The following is a 17,552-nucleotide window of genomic DNA, read 5'->3' on the forward strand; positions in this document are numbered from 1 at the left end:
AGCTTGTCTTTTGATACGTTTTGGATATCCATTTTAGCTTTAGCCTAGCCCTATGCTGTGGCGGGTGTATTCAAGTTTTCAACCATAGTTGTTACATTACTCTACTCTAGAACAATAGCGACTGTGGTGATTTAATTTATATTAATGTGTCAACATCTCAAATATGTTTCATTCACCGCATCAATCTAGTGATTTCTTGTGAATTCAATTTATAATAAAAAAGTAGTTTGTGGTGGAATGGCGGTACATTTGATCATATGAATAACCTCTATTGTCTTGTCAGATTTTCAAATGTTTTTTTGTGAACAATTGTTTTTAGTAGATCACAAAGGCAATACAATAAAACATAATTTGCCTCCTTTTTAACCCAACCCTCCCAAATCCCTAACAATGCACACTATAACAAATGTTTAACTCCCAACATAAAAATGTCCTGAAAATAAGCCAACCATTTCCTTATATGAAGGTCATGTGGTGGCAACCGGTGCTGAACACGTTTTTTTTGGCACCAGTCAGCCAAGCCTTGCGCTGTTTGTCATTCAGCTGCAAACCTGGTCTGTCATTAACAGAGAGATTGATTCAAGGGGCACGGTTTTATCAATCGTGTCAGAGAGAATACTGTCCTCCAGAACTCATCAGAACAATCCCATATCATATGTTTATATATGTCAAGTTCATTGAGGGAACATAGGTCACAGTTTGGACTTGGAGACTGTTTCGCATGAAATCTTATAAGTGGTGTCAAGTATGACCTATGAGCTTCAAATGAATTAACTGATGGTGTGGGTTCTTTTGAGTGAAATACACTGCTCAAAAAAATAAAGGGAACACTTAAACAACACAATGAAACTCCAAGTCAATCACACTTCTGTGAAATCAAACTGTCCACGTAGGAAGCAACACTGATTGACAATAAATTTCACATGCTGTTGTGCAAATGGAATAGACAACAGGTGGAAATTATAGGCAATTAGTAAGACAACCCCAATAAAGCAGTGGTTCTGCAGGTGGTGACCACAGACCACTTCTCAGTTCCTATGCTTCCTGGCTGATGTTTTGGTCACTTTTGAATGCTGGCGGTGCTTTCACTCTAGTGGTAGCATGAGACCCACACAAGTGGCTCAGGTAGTGCAGCTCATCCAGGATGGCACATCAATCCGAGCTGTGGCAAGAAGGTTTGCTGTGTCTGTCAGCGTAGTGTCCAGAGCATGGAGGCGCTACCAGGAGACAGGCCAGTACATCAGGAGACGTGGAGGAGGCCGTAGGAGGGCAACAACCCAGCAGCAGGACCGCTACCTCCGCCTTTGTGCAAGGAGGAGCAGGAGGAGCACTGCCAGAGCCCTGCAAAATGACCTCCAGTAGGCCACAAATGTGCATGTGTCTGCTCAAACGGTCAGAAACAGACTCCATGAGGGTGGTATGAGGGCCCGATGTCCACAGGTGGGGGTTGTGCTTACAGCCCAACACTGTGCAGGATGTTTGGCATTTGCCAGAGAACACCAAGAGTGGCAAATTCGCCACTGGCGCCCTGTGCACTTCACAGATGAAAGCAGGTTCACACTGAGCACGTGACAGAGTCTGGAGATGCCGTGGCATGACCGGTTTGGCGGTGGGTCAGTCATGGTGTGGGGTGGCATTTCTTTGGGGGGCCGCACAGCCCTCCATGTGCTCGCCAGAGGTAGCCTGACTGCCATTAGGTACCGAGATGAGATCCTCGGACCCCTTGTGAGACCATATGCTGGTGCGGTTGGCCCTGGGTTTCTCCTAATGCAAGACAATGCTAGACCTCATGTGGCTGGAGTGTGTCAGCAGTTCCTGCAAGAGGAAGGCATTGACGCTATGGACTGGCCCGCCCGTTCCCCAGACCTGAATCCAATTGAGCACATCTGGGACATCATGTCTTGCTCCATCCATTGCACCATAGACTGTCCAGGAGTTGGCCGATGCTTTAGTCCAGGTCTGGGAGGAGATCCCTCAGGAGACCATCCGCCACCTCATCAGGAGCATGCCCAGGCGTTGTAGGGAGGTCATACAGGCACGTGGAAGCCACACACACTACTGAGCCTCATTTTGACCTGTTTTAAGGACATTACATCAAAGTTGGATCAGCCTGTAGTGTGGTTTTCCACTTTTAATTTTGAGTGTGACTCCAAATCCAGACCTCCATGGGTTGATAAATTTGATTTTCATTTATCATTTTTGTGTGATTTTGTTGTCAGCACGTTCAACTATGTAAAGAAAAAAGTATTTAATAAGAATATTTCATTCATTCAGATCTAGGATGTTATTTTAGTGTTCCCTTTATTTTTTTTAGCAGTGTATATTCTCCCAGACATTCTCCCAATCAGTAGCCTCATCATCAATAGTAATTTCCTTTGTCCACGCTTTAACAATTGAAAGATCTTTCCGCTTTAGTAATTGAAGATGAGAGTAAATAACTGACACAACCTCTGAATTTTTTTACATTCCCATCCCAAACGCGTACCCCATGGGATCCCATAGGTGCTGACCCTAGTCTAAGATGAAGAAAGAAAGATGACCCTGGCCAACTGAAAACTAAGGAGACCCTCTGAGTTAAATACATGTATTTCCTCTAGATTATTGACCCATTTTGCAGCCCAGACTTTTGACTCAAATTCTTTACTACCTGAAGTAACAGCCTGGTTATGCCACAGAGGGGTATGGAGATGCCTCTTCCAGTTACACCTATTCACTTCTCAACCCACCCCAAATTATATTTAGTATTAGAGATAATGGAACCATAGTATAACATGCATTTCTTAATAGTTATACTAGAAAATAACACGTATTGTAATCTAATAGGAAAAATGAGTTCCTCCTCCAAGAGACTGATGTAGACTGATCTAACCATGAGTAGGCATATCTGGAAGGACTGGTGGTAAATATAAACATTTTGGTAATGCAAGTCTCCAAAGATCCGGTTTGAGGTACCGGATCTTTGGATGTTTTCCATTCCAAAGGTATTTACGTACAAGTTTATCAATCCTTAACCAATAATCTAGTGTTGGAAAGAGTGGAATCGTCATTGCTACGGAAATTAATACGTGGCAACACTCATCTTTATGGAAGCAACCCTTGTTGGTAAGGAAGCAGGCAACTTCTCCCAAATGTTTCGATCTCGTTCAACCTCTTTGTAAGTGTTCTCATAATTAAACTTCACCAAACCATGCAGAGATGTTTTGTATATTAAAGATGCACAATGTAGAAATTGGCATTTCTTGGTTGCTAAAATTCAAATAGTTCACCTAGTTTCAGTTTGTGACAAAACAAGCAAGTATAGTGTAGAGGATCATTGTATCATCTAAACCACTGTGAAATATATTTTCCCATAACCAAAAAAATGTATTTTCAGCTGTTTGAAGGTGGTGTACAAAACTGAAAGTAAAAGACACAAAAACAAAACTTAAGAATGGCAAGCATAGAAATAGCGCACATAGAACATATCTATAACACACATTTCTATGTGAATTTGGTCGGTTCGCCCAAAAAGTTATATATTGCAGCTTTAATGCCCAAATAAGTGGACTGAGTTTTAACAGGATTTATTGAGTGAAGTGAAACTTTATTGGCTGCTTCATTGAGTGACATTTAATGCTGACTTATATCCTGACACCAATCTGACACCAATCTGACACCAATCTTCTGCCACAAATGCGGCTCTAGAGAGAGAATGAATTTCGAGGATAAACCATCCCCTTGTCTACATCCACAAAAAAATATTGATTGTATGTCATTTGTAGACACCATGGCAGAAAGTTTAGCATACGATCCACGAACCGTATCGATAAAATGCTTTCCCAAACCAAATTTCCTTAAGACCGCCCACAATACTGCCATTTTGAGCCTGTCAGAAGCCTTTTCGGCATCTAGTGACTGCACACAAGCGCACAGTGTGTCCAACTGTTGTTTCATGTATTGCCTGCATTAAATTATAGACTTAGATTTGCGCTGTTGAATTATTGCGATTAGTATTCCACAAATTCAGAAATAAATGAAACCTCAGTCTCAATATGAATGCAACATTCAGGCTTGCCTGCTTTCTGGTCCAATTCCTTTCAAGTTCTTGGAGATACGTTTTTTTTTTTTTCATAAAGAAAGCAAACAATAGCCGTTTTTCTTTCTCGCTTGTGTGAAAAAGAGCTTTGAGTCGAGGAGGGAGTCAGCAGGAGGGGGGAAGGCAGGCATTGGGATCGTTTAGTCTGCCCTGGGGACAAGCTCCACAGTGTCACTGCTGCCCATATTCGGTGGCTGAGCAAGGAGGGCCAGGTGGTGGTGCCGAGCGCGGCACAGTCAAGCGTGGACGCAGCGCATGCTGACATTTGCCTTCCCGACTGCTGCAGGGGGAGGAAAAATCTGCTTTTCCATATGCTTCTGCCCGTTGCACCCCCCCCCCCGCACACCCTTCCCGGGCAGATGGCTCCCTGAACATTGTTTACCTTGAGTGGCGTTCCTAGATGAATTGTGTCCATAGGCATTCCCATTCCGCCCAGTTTTCCCCCCTCTCCTTAGCCAAGGAGCCGGTCGGAATGCACACACACACACACACACACACACACACTTGTATAAACAGGTACATTCTCACAAAGCTACAAACCCATCTCGTCACATTTTCCCCATCGCATACAGATTCCCGAAAAAACGTATCGTATTTCTCTGACTCGTTCTCTTTCTACCAGGAACTACCCTGTACACACTTGTTTGCAATGTGTTGTGTAGTGTGGACATATGGGCCCCTCCCTGATGGCTGTTTAGTTCCAGAGAGACAGGCCTCCAGATGTTTCCAGTGGGGCGGCTGGAGGGACAGATGCTTTTGGCTGGACTGGGGTGGACCAACACTCCATTGAATGGTCCCAAGGCGGAACCCCGCCCCGCTTGGTCACAGAGACCATCATAGTGCCAGGCAAAGAACATCCATCTGCCATAAATCAGAGTAATTATCATCAATATTTGATGTTTGACATTCTCAGTCGATTTTTTTAGCAGGATCACTAACTGATTCTGTCGCAGTAGAGTAGATCTAGCAGGGAGGGTTGGGGGGAGACCGTCTACATCCTCAGCCTGCCATAGTTACTTACACACTTGTCCTGATCTCTGTTGTGGGTTTACAAACTGGGTCATACTCTATGGTAGTGAGTATTGATATTTGACTCGAAGTATCCATTTGTAAAATACATTTATACTTGGTAGCTAGCGCTAGTCGTCTGTACCTGCGCCAAAATGTTTCATCCTATAGCTTGTTCTCCATCTTTTTAAAGTGACCCAACATGTTTTCAGTACTTACGCTGAGTGTGCGTTAAAAGTGTTCAGGTTCCACTCTGCTATGTGTCTGAACATCAGACGGCCAGGTCACGCTTGTCAAGGTCCTTCTTCCCTCAGTTGGGCAGAACCCAGTGGTGGGACTGACTGGCTGCTCGTTGAACACAGCTTTTTATCTTGTGCTGAGCCTAAAACTACCTTTTTACAAAGGAGTGATTTCTTCAGGGAGCATGTGCAAGGCCTATGTGTTTGTTTTTAGCAGGGAAAGGGTGGGCAGGAGGGTCGATTGTTTTCACAACGATAACCTTGGGTTAAGGGTCATTTCGTCCATGTCTCTCTCACCTTGCCCTTGTAATGCTGGGTCAGAGCCAGAAGCGGACTGCCTCATTGGCTTGGGGAGTAAGGCAGCAGCAAGTGGTCCACTGCTAACTGAGCCGTCTGTCTGTCTGGTCGGGGTGAAGTCCTCAAGGTAGCTTAACCTGTAACCAAGCACATGCTGGTTTGGTTTACTTATGGTACATGCAGCTATGGCAATCTCCGTTTGATACCATTTATATGATGAAATCGGTACTGCAGGTAGCCCCATATACTGTCACCAAATATTAACAATGTCACACAATTATAGTCATAAAGATGTCACATACTGACATTGAGCACCAAAAATGATCACATTTCTCATGACTTCCCATTTAGAAAATCACAAATGAACAGAGAGACGAAAGCAAAATGGCAATCAGGTAGCTAGCACGGCACCCACCTTTTCCCATCTCTGATAGTCTTGTAACTCTGATTAAGGTACTCGTGAGAAGTGTGTGTTAGTTCACGGTTAAGCAGCTTGCTCTCTCCCGGAGCATGAAAAAAAGGGATAAATTGTGTAAATGGTGTGAGTTATGGTTTTAGGGTAGGGGGGAGGGGCAGGAAGGAAAACAGGCACAGAGGGTGCTTTCTTTCATCTCGTCAGCCTTGGGTCCTCTCACTTGTTTTGTTCATTAATGCCTAATGTGACGGAACACCACTTGTCTCTCCCTTCACAAATGACACTGATGACAACGGAATAGGAAATGTTGGGCTGCTGGAAGAATTGTTAATTGTTTATTGCTTGTAATGTTCGTACTAGGTCCTAGCATATAAACTCAGCAACAAAAATAAACTTCCCTTTTTCAGGACCCTGTCTTTCAAAGATAATTTGTAAAAATCCAAATAACTTCACAGATGTTCATTGTAAAGGGTTTAAACACGGTTTCCCATGCTTGTTCAATGAACCGGTGTGGCAGGTAGCCTAGTGGTTAGAGCATTGGACTAGTAACCGAAAGGTTGCAAGATCGAATCCCCGAGCTGACAAGGTAAAAAAAACATTTAGTTCTGCACCTGAACAAGGCAGTTAACCCACTGTTCCTAGGCCGTCATTGAAAATAAGGAATTTGTTCTTAACTGTTTAAATAAATAAACTAGTTAAATAAAGATTTTAAAAAACATAAGCAATTAATGAACATGCACCTGTGGAACAGGTGCATGTGGAACAAGACACTAACATCTTACAGACGGTAGGCAATTAAGGTCGGTCAGTTATGAAAACTTAGGACACTATAAAGGGGCCTTTCTGCTGACTCTGAAAAACACCAAAAGAAAGATGCCCGGGGTCCCTGCTCATCTGTGTGAACGTGCCTTAGGCATGCTGCAAGGAGGCATGAGAACTGCAGATGTGGCCAGGGCAATAAATTGCAATGTCCGTACTGTGAGACACCTAAGACAGAACTACAGGGAGACAGGACGGACAGCTGATCGTCCTCGCAGTGGCAGACCACGTGTAACAACACCTGCAAAGGATCGGTACATCCGAACATCACACCTGCGGGACAGGTACAGGATGGCAACAGCAACTACCGAGTTACACCAGGAACGCACAATCCCTCCATCAGTGCTCAGACTGTCCGCAATAGGCTGAGAGAGGCTGGACTGAGGGCTTGTAGGCCAAAAAGTGCTCTTCACTGACGAGTCAAGGTTTTGTCTCACCAGGGGTGATGGTCGCATTCGCTTTTATCATCGAAGGAATGAGTGTTACACCGAGGCCTGTACTGTGGAGCAGGATTGATTTGGAGGTATCAGGTCCGTCATGGTCTGGGGCGGTGTGTCACAGCATCATCAAACTGAGCTTGTTGTCATTGGAGGCAATCTCAACGCTGTGCGTTACAGGGAAGACATCCTCCTCCCTCATGTGGTACCCTTCCTGCAGGCTCATCCTGACATGACCCTCCAACATGACAATGCCACCAGCCATACTGCTCGTTCTGTGCGTGATTTCCTGAAAGACAGGAATGTCAGTGTTCTGCCATGGCCAGTGAAGAGCCCGGATCTCAATCCCATTGAGCACGTCTGGGACCTGTTGGATCGGAGGGTGAGAGCTAGGGCCATTCCCCCCAGAAATGTCTGGGAACTTGCAGGTGCCTTGGTGGAAGGGTGGGTGGGGTAACATCTCACAGCAAGAATTGGCAAATCTGGTGCAGTCTATGAGGAGGAGATGCACTGCAGTACTTAATACAGCTTGTGGCCACACCAGATACTGACTGTTACTTTTGATTTTGACTCCTGCTTTGTTCAGGGACACATTATTCCATATATGTTAGTCGCATGTCTGTGGCGCTTGTTCAGTTATGTCTGTTGTTGAATCTTGTTGTGTTCATACAAATATTTACACGTTAAGTTTGCTGAAAATAAACGCAGTTGACAGTGAGAGGGCGTTTATTTTTTTTGCTGAGTTTATTTTAAAGTATGTGGATACCACTTCAAATTAGTGGATTCAGCTATTTCAGCCACACCCGTTGCTGTCAGGTGTATAAAATCAAGCACACAGCCATGCAATCTCCATAGACACACATTTGCAGTAGAATTTGTTTTTTGTTTATAATTTTTTTTAAATTTAACCTTTTATTTAACTAGGCAGTTAGATTTGGTTATGATATTTAGGCAAAAATTGAAAACAAAAGGGGGCTATCCCTAAGAATTAAGAACAAATTCTTATTTACAATGACGGCCTACCCCGGCCAAACCTGGACGATGCTGGGACAATTGTGCACCGCCCTATGGGACTCCCAATCACGGCCGGATGTGATGCAACCTGGATTCGACCTAGGGACTACAGTGATGCAGTGATATCTTGTACTGAGATGCAGTGCCTTAGACCGCTGCGCCACTTGGGAGGCCTTACTGAAGAGCTCAGTGACTGTCAATGTGGCACCGTCATAGGATGCCACTTTTCCAACAAGTCAGTTTGTCAAATTTCTGCCCTGGTCAACTGTAAGTGCTGTTATTGTGAAGTGGAAACTTCTAGGAGAAACAACAGCTCAGCTTCGAAGTGGTAGGCCACACAAGCTGACAGAATGGGATCGCCGAGTTTAGAAGAGCATTGTGCGTAAAAATCATCTGTCCTCGGTTAGAAAACTCACTACCAAGTTCCTAACTACCTCTGAAAGCAATGTCAGTACAATAGCTGTTAATTGGGAGCTTCATTAAATGAGTTTCCACGGCCGAGCAGCCGCACACAATCCTAAGATCACCATGCGCAATGCGAAGCGTTGCCTGGAGTTGTGTAAAGCTTGCCACCACTGGATGCCAGGAGAACGCTACCTGCCCTAATGCATAGTCCCAACTGTAAAGTTTGGTGGAAGGGATAATAGTCTGCGGCTGATTTTCATGGGTCGGGCCAGGCCCCTTAGTTCCATTGAAGGGAAATCTTAACGCTACAGCATAAAATAACATTATAGATGATACTGTGCATACAACTTTGAGGCAACAGTTTGGGGAAGGCCTTTTCCTGTTTCAGCATGACAATGGCGCCGTGCACAAAGCAAGGTCAATACAGAAATGGTTTGTCGAGATCGGTGTGGAAGAACTTGACTGGCTTGCACAGAGCCCTGACCTCAACTCCATCGAACACCTATGAATTGGAATGCCGTCTTCAAGCCAGGCCTAAGCCCCCAACATCAGTTTCCAAACTCACTAATGCTCTTTTGGCTGAATGGAATCAAGTCCCGCAGAAATGTTCCAACATCTAATGGAAAGCCTTTCCAGAAGTGTGGAGGCTGTTATATCAGCAAAGGGTGGACCAACTCCATATTGATTCCCATGATTTTGGAATGAGATGCTCTACGAGCAGGTATCCACATACCTGTAGTGTAGTGTATCTTCTGTGTGTGTGTTTTGTATTTGATTTCATCAAGACAACCATGTGTATTTAATGATGTAAGATGTGTCAAGAAGAAGTATCTTATCACTCGTTTGCCTCTTAGGCCCCGATTTGCCCTGTGTTTCAACTATTTCTAAGCATAGAGAGATGTACTTAGTTTGTCTCAGCCAGCCACACCCCATGGTTTGAGTGTTAGACTAGTGCACAGAGCTGTCAGTCTCCTAAGTACTCCCCAACTATAATCCTTCTGTGCTTGTCCCTGCTGGCCTGCTCTGCACTGACGACTGCCTCCCTCTTGCCGAGTTGGGACGGTCATGGAGGAGTAACAGCTGGCCCAGAGAGCCATCTCTCCCTAAACAGCGGAAACTTTTCCAGCTGTCATCTGCTCTCTCCCATATGACCCAGCTCTTTTTCCAGCTGCCGCCCTGGCCTGCCGCACGTTAACCCACTTCCACCGCAGGAGACCATGCTCGCAGTTTGCTCTGGTGTGTGTGTGTCTGTGTGCTGCTGGGACCAGGACTGGCCCCCACTAAGAAGCCACCCCAGCACATAATGGGTTGAATGCAACCCCTGGCTCCCTGAACAAACTATTAGGCTCTGGTCTCACAGGAGATTGAGATACACTTTAGGTGTTGATTTTTCTTTGGCGACCTCAGAGAACTTGGCTCGTACGTGACTCGAATGTAGCTCATACAGTTTAAAGTTTCAAAATGCCTTTGCTGGAAAAAGCTACATTGATACGGACAAACTCTTGAAAGGTGAGAACATGCAAAAAAAAACGTAACACATTTTCACTGCACTTGACATACTAAATGAACAGTAAGCGCATCTTAGCGAAAACATTTGTCAGTGCGTGCGTATACAGTGTATTCGAAAGTATTCAGACCCATTGACTTTTTCCACATTTTGTTACGCTACAGCCTTATTCTAAAATAAAAATAAATAAAATCCCTCATAAAAAACTAAGTCATGCGGTAGAAGGAATTGTCCGTTGAGCTCCAAGACAGGATTGTGTCAAGGCACGGATCTGGGGAAGGGTACCAAAAAATGTCTGCAGCATTGAAGGTCCCCAAGAACACAGTGGCCTCGAACATTCTTAAATGGAAGAAGTTTGGAACCACCAAGACTCTTCCTAGAGCTGGCCCCACCCCCCAAACTGAGCAATTGGGGGGGAAGGGCCTTGATCAGGGAGGTGACCAATAAGGTCACTCTGACAGAGTGGGCAGACGGAAGCCACTCATCAGTAAAAGGCACATGACAGCCTTTTACAGTATTCTACCTTAATACCTTAGATGTGTTCATATTTCTGGGGGTGGATTATCCCTGATGTCATCTGTGCGCGAAGTATGTTTGTTGTTAAACGCCGAAAGCTGAACGTTAGACTTCGGTTTATTGTTTTTGTCAAGCTGACACTGTTTCTATATACTTTTATTTTATTTTGGATCCTGTGGCTCTGTTGGGCTTAGTTGCTGTGAGCGCTGCTGCCTGACCCGGGATCCCTCCAGATTCCACAGAGGGGGAGATACACGGAAGCCCAGCTAGCCTAACTGGCTCGGCGGGCTCAATTGGAGATTGCTATTGAACATGGCCAGCACTGCAGGAGCTGTGTTTACTGTGCTTTGTTCCGTGACAATGTGGACCGCACTGACTTTCAATGTAGCAACTGCTTGCTTGCGGAGGACTACAGGGGCGAAGCGGCTACTCTTGGCAAGCAAGTAGCAAACCTTACACAAGCTAATGGGGAATCGACTCCCGCCTACCTTTTCGTTTTCTTCCACCCCAGTAGCCGGACGCCGCTCTGGTCTGGTGGAAGTGTCACCGCCGTGTCGGCTCTCCACAGTCGACTGGCCGGTGCTCAGCAGGGTTCCATCACCGAAAGGGTTTCCCCCTTCCCCCTAGAACGGAGCTCTTCTCGGCCCAACTCGCCGTGGAAGTCGAAGACGGTGTCCTCTGGCAACAGGGGTCTCCTTGGAGATGTTGAGCCCGGACCTGACACAGACCAGGAACAGCTTTGCCGCCCTGGATCCAGATGTTCCATCACCTTTCTTCCTTGAGGGCTTCCCATTCAAGATCGGATCCGGAGGTACCTGCGCCTTTGTCCTGTGTTCTGTCTCCCTCTCCTGTGGCTTCTACCTCGGGTTCAGATCCTCGGAGCTCCCACCCTCATCAAACCGTGAGGCTGCCTGAGAGACCAACCCATTTAACATCGCCAGCTGTCATCATAGGCAGCTCTATGGTGAGAAACATCTCTGTTCCCAAGGCAAAAACCCTGTGCTACCCAGGAGTACGAGTACAGGACATCACAAGGCTGCTTCCGACTGTTCTATGACAGATGCCGGTCAATAACTTGCTTGTAACAGATGACATTCATATTTTGACTATCTCTGTGTTGTCTCTCTTGTTGTGATGTGTGTTTTGTCCTATATTTATTTTGTATTTATTTATTTATTTTAATCCCAGGCCCCCGTCCCTGCAGGAGGCCTTTGGGTAGGCCGTCATTGTAAATAAGAATTTGTTCTTAACTGACTTGCCTAGTTAAATAAAGATTCAATTAAAAAAAATACATATCTTTGAGTTGACATTGGTACTACATTGGTAGCAATACACGGTTATAACATTTACCGAAAATACAGAAATTCCAACGAGGGCGGTGTTTGCTGTCTATATAAATAACAACATTCCTGTAAAGCTTAGAGAAGATCTAATGTTCGATACTGTTGAAGTAATATGGCTACAGGTTCATCTGCCTCACCTAAAACCCATTCTAATTGGAAGCTGCTATAGACCACTGATAAGGAAATGTGTTTTAATAAATTATTAGAATGTTACAGTCCTGAAACCATAGGCCTGAAACCATGTGATTGTATGAAATTAATTTGAATCATTAGATGATTATAATACATGTGTGTAAGGGTTAGACTCATTTGATGATTATATTATAATACTGTATGTGGTTTTAGTCAGAATCAATGTTTTGGGAACAATGTGTCTAGTGTCTTGAGAACAGACTATCTGTCTGAGCCCAGATCCGGGGCGACCTTGGCTGGGACACTGAGAACTTCCCAGTCCCCGGTCTCTCCCTATCTTAGGGGAGGGTAGGAAGACACTATTCTCACGTACTCCCCTAGGCTCAATTGGCGGGCGGATTTGATGGTTGGTGTGGAAGTATGTGTGTCACTATAAATTGAAGGTCCTGTACTGTATACGTCAGAACTTTCTGTGAATAAACATTTAACTTTGGTAGACTGGGCCTCAGTCTGTTTTCTTTTCTATTAGTATCTTACAAATCCTGATATAACAGACTAAGGGTAATCTAATTGAATTGGTAAATTAACAGGAGTATAGAATTCTCCTGACAACCACCAAGTGCTAACAGTTAGTTTCTGGATAATATGTGTGAAATGCTTGATAATGTATGTGATATCAACCGAGAAGTATATTTTCTGGGTGATTTTAAAAATTGACTGGCTCTCATCAAGCTGTCCACTCAGGAAAAAACTGTAACCAGTGCCTGCAACCTGGAACAGGTTGTCAGTCAACCTACCAGGGTAGTTACAAACAGCACAGGAATTAAATCATCAACATGTATTGATCACATCTTTACTAATGCTGCAGAAATTAGCTTGAAAGCAGTATCTAAATCCATAGGATATAGTGATCACAATATAGTAGCCATATCTAGGAATACCAAAGTTCCAAAGGCTGGGCCTAATATAGTGTATAAGAGGTCATACAATAAGTTGTGTAGTGATTCATATGTTGATGATGTAAAGAATATTTGCTTGTCTGTGGTGTGTAATGAGGAGCAACCAGACACTGCACTTGACACATTTATGAAATTGCTTATTCCAGTTACTAATAAGCACCCACTCATTAAGAAAATGACTGTAAAAACTGTTAAAACCCCTTGGATTGATGAGGAATTGAAAAATTGTATAGTTGAGAGGGATGAGGCAAAAGGATTGGCAAATAAGTGTGGCAGCCCAACTGATTGGCAGATGTACTGCAAATTAAGAAATCATGTGACTAAGCAAAATAAAATGAAATTATACTATGAAACAAAGATAAATGATATGAAGACTGATAGTAAAAAGCTTTGGAGCACCTTAAATTCAATTTTGGGGAAAAAAGCCAACACGGCTCCATCATTCATTGAATCAAGATGGCTAATTTATCACAAAACACACTGATAATGCCAACTACTTTTCATCACTTTTTCATTGGCCAGATAAACAAACTTAGGGGATGACATGTCAGCAACAAACGCTGACACTACACATCCAAGTATATCTGACCAAATTATGAAAGACAAGAATGTAACTTTTGAATTCCGTAAAGTCAGTGTGGAAGAGGTGAAAAAAGTATTGTTGTCTATCAACAATAACAAGCCACTGGGGTCTGACAATCTGGATGGAAAATTACTGAGGATAATAGCGGATGATATTGCCACTTCAATTTAAGCCTACTAGAAAGTGTGTGCCCTCAGGCCTGGAGGGAAGTAAAAGTCATTCCGCTACCCAAGAATAGTAAAGCCCCCTTTACTGGCTCAAATAGCCTACCTATCGGTATGTTACCAACCCTTTAGTAAACTTTCAGCACGCATGTAGAGAAGGACACACAACAAGCACGGCACTTGACTGATGATTGGCTAAGAGAAATTGATGATAAATGATTGTGGGGGCTGTCTTTTTAGACTTCAGTGCAGCTTTTGACATTATCGATCATAGTCTGCTGCTGGAAAAACGTATGTGTTATGGCTTTACACCCCCTGCTATAATGTGGATAAAGAGTTACTTGTCTAACAGAACACAGAGGGTGTTTTTTAATGGAAGCCTCTCAAACATAATCCAGATAGAAGCAGGAATTCCCCAGGGTAGCTCTTTAGGCCCATTGAAAAAAGCAATCTTTACCAACGACATGCCACTGGCTTTGAGTAATGACTGAAACACTTAACAAAGCGCCGCAGTTAGTTTCTGAATGGGTAGCAATAAATAAGTTAGTAAAAAATATTTCCAAAACCAAAAGCATTGTGTTTGGGACAAATCATTCAATAAACCCTAAACCTCAACTACATCTCGTAATGAATAATGTGGAAGTTGAGCGAGTTGAGATGACTAAACTGCTGGGAGTTACCCTTGATTGTAAACTTTCATGGTCAAAACATATTGATACAACAGTAGCTAAGATGGGGAAAAGTCTGTCCATAATAAAGCACTGCTCTGCTTTCTTAACAACACTATCAACAAGGCAGGTCCTACAGGCCCTGGTTTTGTCGCACATAGACTACTGTTCAGTCGTATGGTCAGGTGCCACAAAGAGGGACTTGGGAAAATTGCAGTTGGCTCAGAACAGGGCAGCACTGCTGGCCCTTAAAAGTACACAGAGAGCTAACATTAATGACATGCATGTCAATCTCTCATGGCTCAAAATGGTTGTCTGTTTAAAATACAAGCACACAGCTCAGACACTCAGGCATACCCCACAAGACATGCCACCAGAGGTCTCTTCACAGTCCCCAAGTCCAGAACAGACTATGGGAGGCGCACAGTACTACATAGAGCCATGACTACATGGAACTCTATTCCACATCAGGTAACTGATGCTAGCAGTAGAATCATGAATCATGAAGTAACACAAACACAGGCACAGACACATGCATACAAACACATGACAACATACACACTATACACACACGTACGCATGGATTTTGCATTGTTGATATGGCCTTGGCAGAAGCTAATGGGGATCCATAATAAATACAAATATAGCACGCTTGGGGTTTGTCAAAAGGCACCTAAAGGACCATGAGAAACAAGATTATCTGGTCTGATGAAACCAAGATTGAACTCGTTGGCCTGAATGCCAAATGTCACGAGGAAACCTGGCACCATCCCTACGGTGAAGCATGGTGGTGGCAGCATCATGCTGTCGGGATGTTTTTCAGTGGCAGGGACTGGGAGACTAGTCAGGATTGAGGGAAAGATGAACGGAGCAAAGTATATAGAGATCCTTGATGAAAATCTGCTCCAGAGCGCTCAGGACCTCAGACTGGGGTGAATGTTCACTTTCCAATAGGACGACGACACTAAACACACAGCGAAGGCAACGCAGGAGTGGCTTCGTGCCAAGTCTCTGAATGTCCTCGAGCGGCCCAGCCAGAGCCAGGACTTTAACCTGATTTGACCATCTCTGAAAATAGCCTGACAGAGCTTGAGAATATCCGCAGAGGAGAATGGGAGAAACTCCCCAAATACATGTGTCCCAAGCTTGTAGCGTCATACCCTAGAGGACTCGAGGCTGTAATCGCTGCCAAAGGTGCTTCGACAATGTACTGAGTAAAGGATCTGAATACTTATGTAAATGTGATATTGCTCCCCAAAAAATTAAAGCCTTTTTGCTTTGTCATTATGGGGTTTGTGTGTAGATTGAATGGGGGGGACTGTTTAATCCATTTTAGAATAAGACTAATGTAACAATGTGGAAAAAGTCAAGGGGTCTGAATACTTTCCGAATGCACTGTACATTTCACCTGCTTAATAGTTGCATTTGAAAATGTCAGGCACTCATTAGTAATCGAATACAAAACCTTGAGTTAGGCATGAGTACTCGATTCTAGTCTAGAGTTTAAAAATGACAAAAACCTTGTGTATTGGAGTTAAACAACCCTTCCTCTTTGTGCCTTGCAGGAACCACATCGAAAATGATCAAGCTTAGAGAGGAGCCCAGCGACTATGCAGACCAGTCCAGAGGGAAGAGTCCAGTCAACAACAGCACACTGGTCCTGGTCAAAGGCATCAACAACCTCGGAAACACCTGCTTCTTTAACGCAGTTATGCAGGTGCTGTCATTATGAGATTGGTTTGTATACCGTAAACATTACGTCACTGGTGCGGCTGCTTATGGAATGCAACCATAGGGATAAGGTCATGTCGAGGTCATGGTGTAATGAAAGTCATTGCATACCTTACAGAGCTATTTATAACTTGTCAGAAATGTGAAGATCAACTAGCCCATGTCCGCTAACACTTTCTTGCTAGGTTTGTTAGCCCGTAGATTTTTTTTCTGATGTTTGAGTCGCTCAAATATCACATGAATAAACATTAAGCATGGCATGGCATGTATAGAATTGCAAGAAGATTAGCTTTAAAACGGCAACATGTTGTCTGCACCCCATAACAAAATGTGTGGAATTGCTGGAAATTAGCTTTAAACTTGCAACATTTACTCTCCCCCAACAAGAGAGGTGTCATAAACAGGGCTTGTGCCCATAGAAATAGATGTGGCGTGGGTAGCCCTGGTCTAGGGAACGGTGTACTGTAAACATGGCGGCTGGTCAAACTACCAACTGCCATGTCAAGTGCTGCTCCTCCCTACAGTAAAATACCATAACATAACAGGCATCGGCAACACATATAAACAGGTTCTGCCATAATGCCATCTGTCATATTTGTTTTATGTCTTTACAATACAGCTGTATAGGCAAGGTCAAGTTATGCATATATAGTACAAGGGTATTATAAATGCATATGTGTGACTCATCTATCCACAGGAGAATAGGACTGGTATGGAACACATTCTCTATGTTGCAGTGCGTATTGGCTGTCTGGTCTTGGGGATTTGAAACTTACATTCCCTTTCTGTTTTCTGCCATTTTGTTAATCACCTTCTGGAGCTCTCTTGTGATTGAAACCAGACCGAACATTCTTTCTTTACACGTTTTCTTTTTCTGTCTCTTTCTATTCTCATTGTCTCCTTCAAAATTGCAATTTTTGCTGGTGAAACAACATAATTGTCAGAGAGAAAGCTCACACTGCTGAAGTCATTGTGTCTTTTCCATAGCAACTGTCTTCATTGCCAGGATGTGACAAAACAACTGTCGCTTGAAAGGGAAGAAAGAGATGCTGCAGTAATATGATGGGACAATGGTGGCTCTGGGCAATCCTTTCTGTGTTTCAGTCACAGCTCATCGTTTCTTTGGAAAGGGCTTCTTTAGCATAATGGTATTTAGGCTAACACCTGCCAGTTTCTCAGAATTAAGAGATTTTTTCAATTGTAGACTTTTCAGGTTTTTTTTTGCATTTGTAATATTTTT

The 17,552-nt window shown here is 43.8% G+C and overlaps 1 protein-coding gene across 1 annotated transcript in view; it reads left to right on the forward strand.

The window, feature by feature from the left end:
- The window catches only part of usp45 (ubiquitin specific peptidase 45), a 48,070-nt gene that overhangs the window by 10,784 nt on the left and 19,734 nt on the right, over positions 1–17,552 (forward strand). The window contains exon 6 of the mRNA XM_021596366.2: positions 16,147–16,298. Coding sequence (XP_021452041.2) covers positions 16,147–16,298 — 152 coding nt within the window. The remainder of the gene's footprint in view (positions 1–16,146; positions 16,299–17,552) is intronic.

Source organism: Oncorhynchus mykiss, chromosome 3, assembly GCF_013265735.2.
Source record: "Oncorhynchus mykiss isolate Arlee chromosome 3, USDA_OmykA_1.1, whole genome shotgun sequence".
NCBI lineage: Eukaryota > Metazoa > Chordata > Actinopteri > Salmoniformes > Salmonidae > Oncorhynchus > Oncorhynchus mykiss.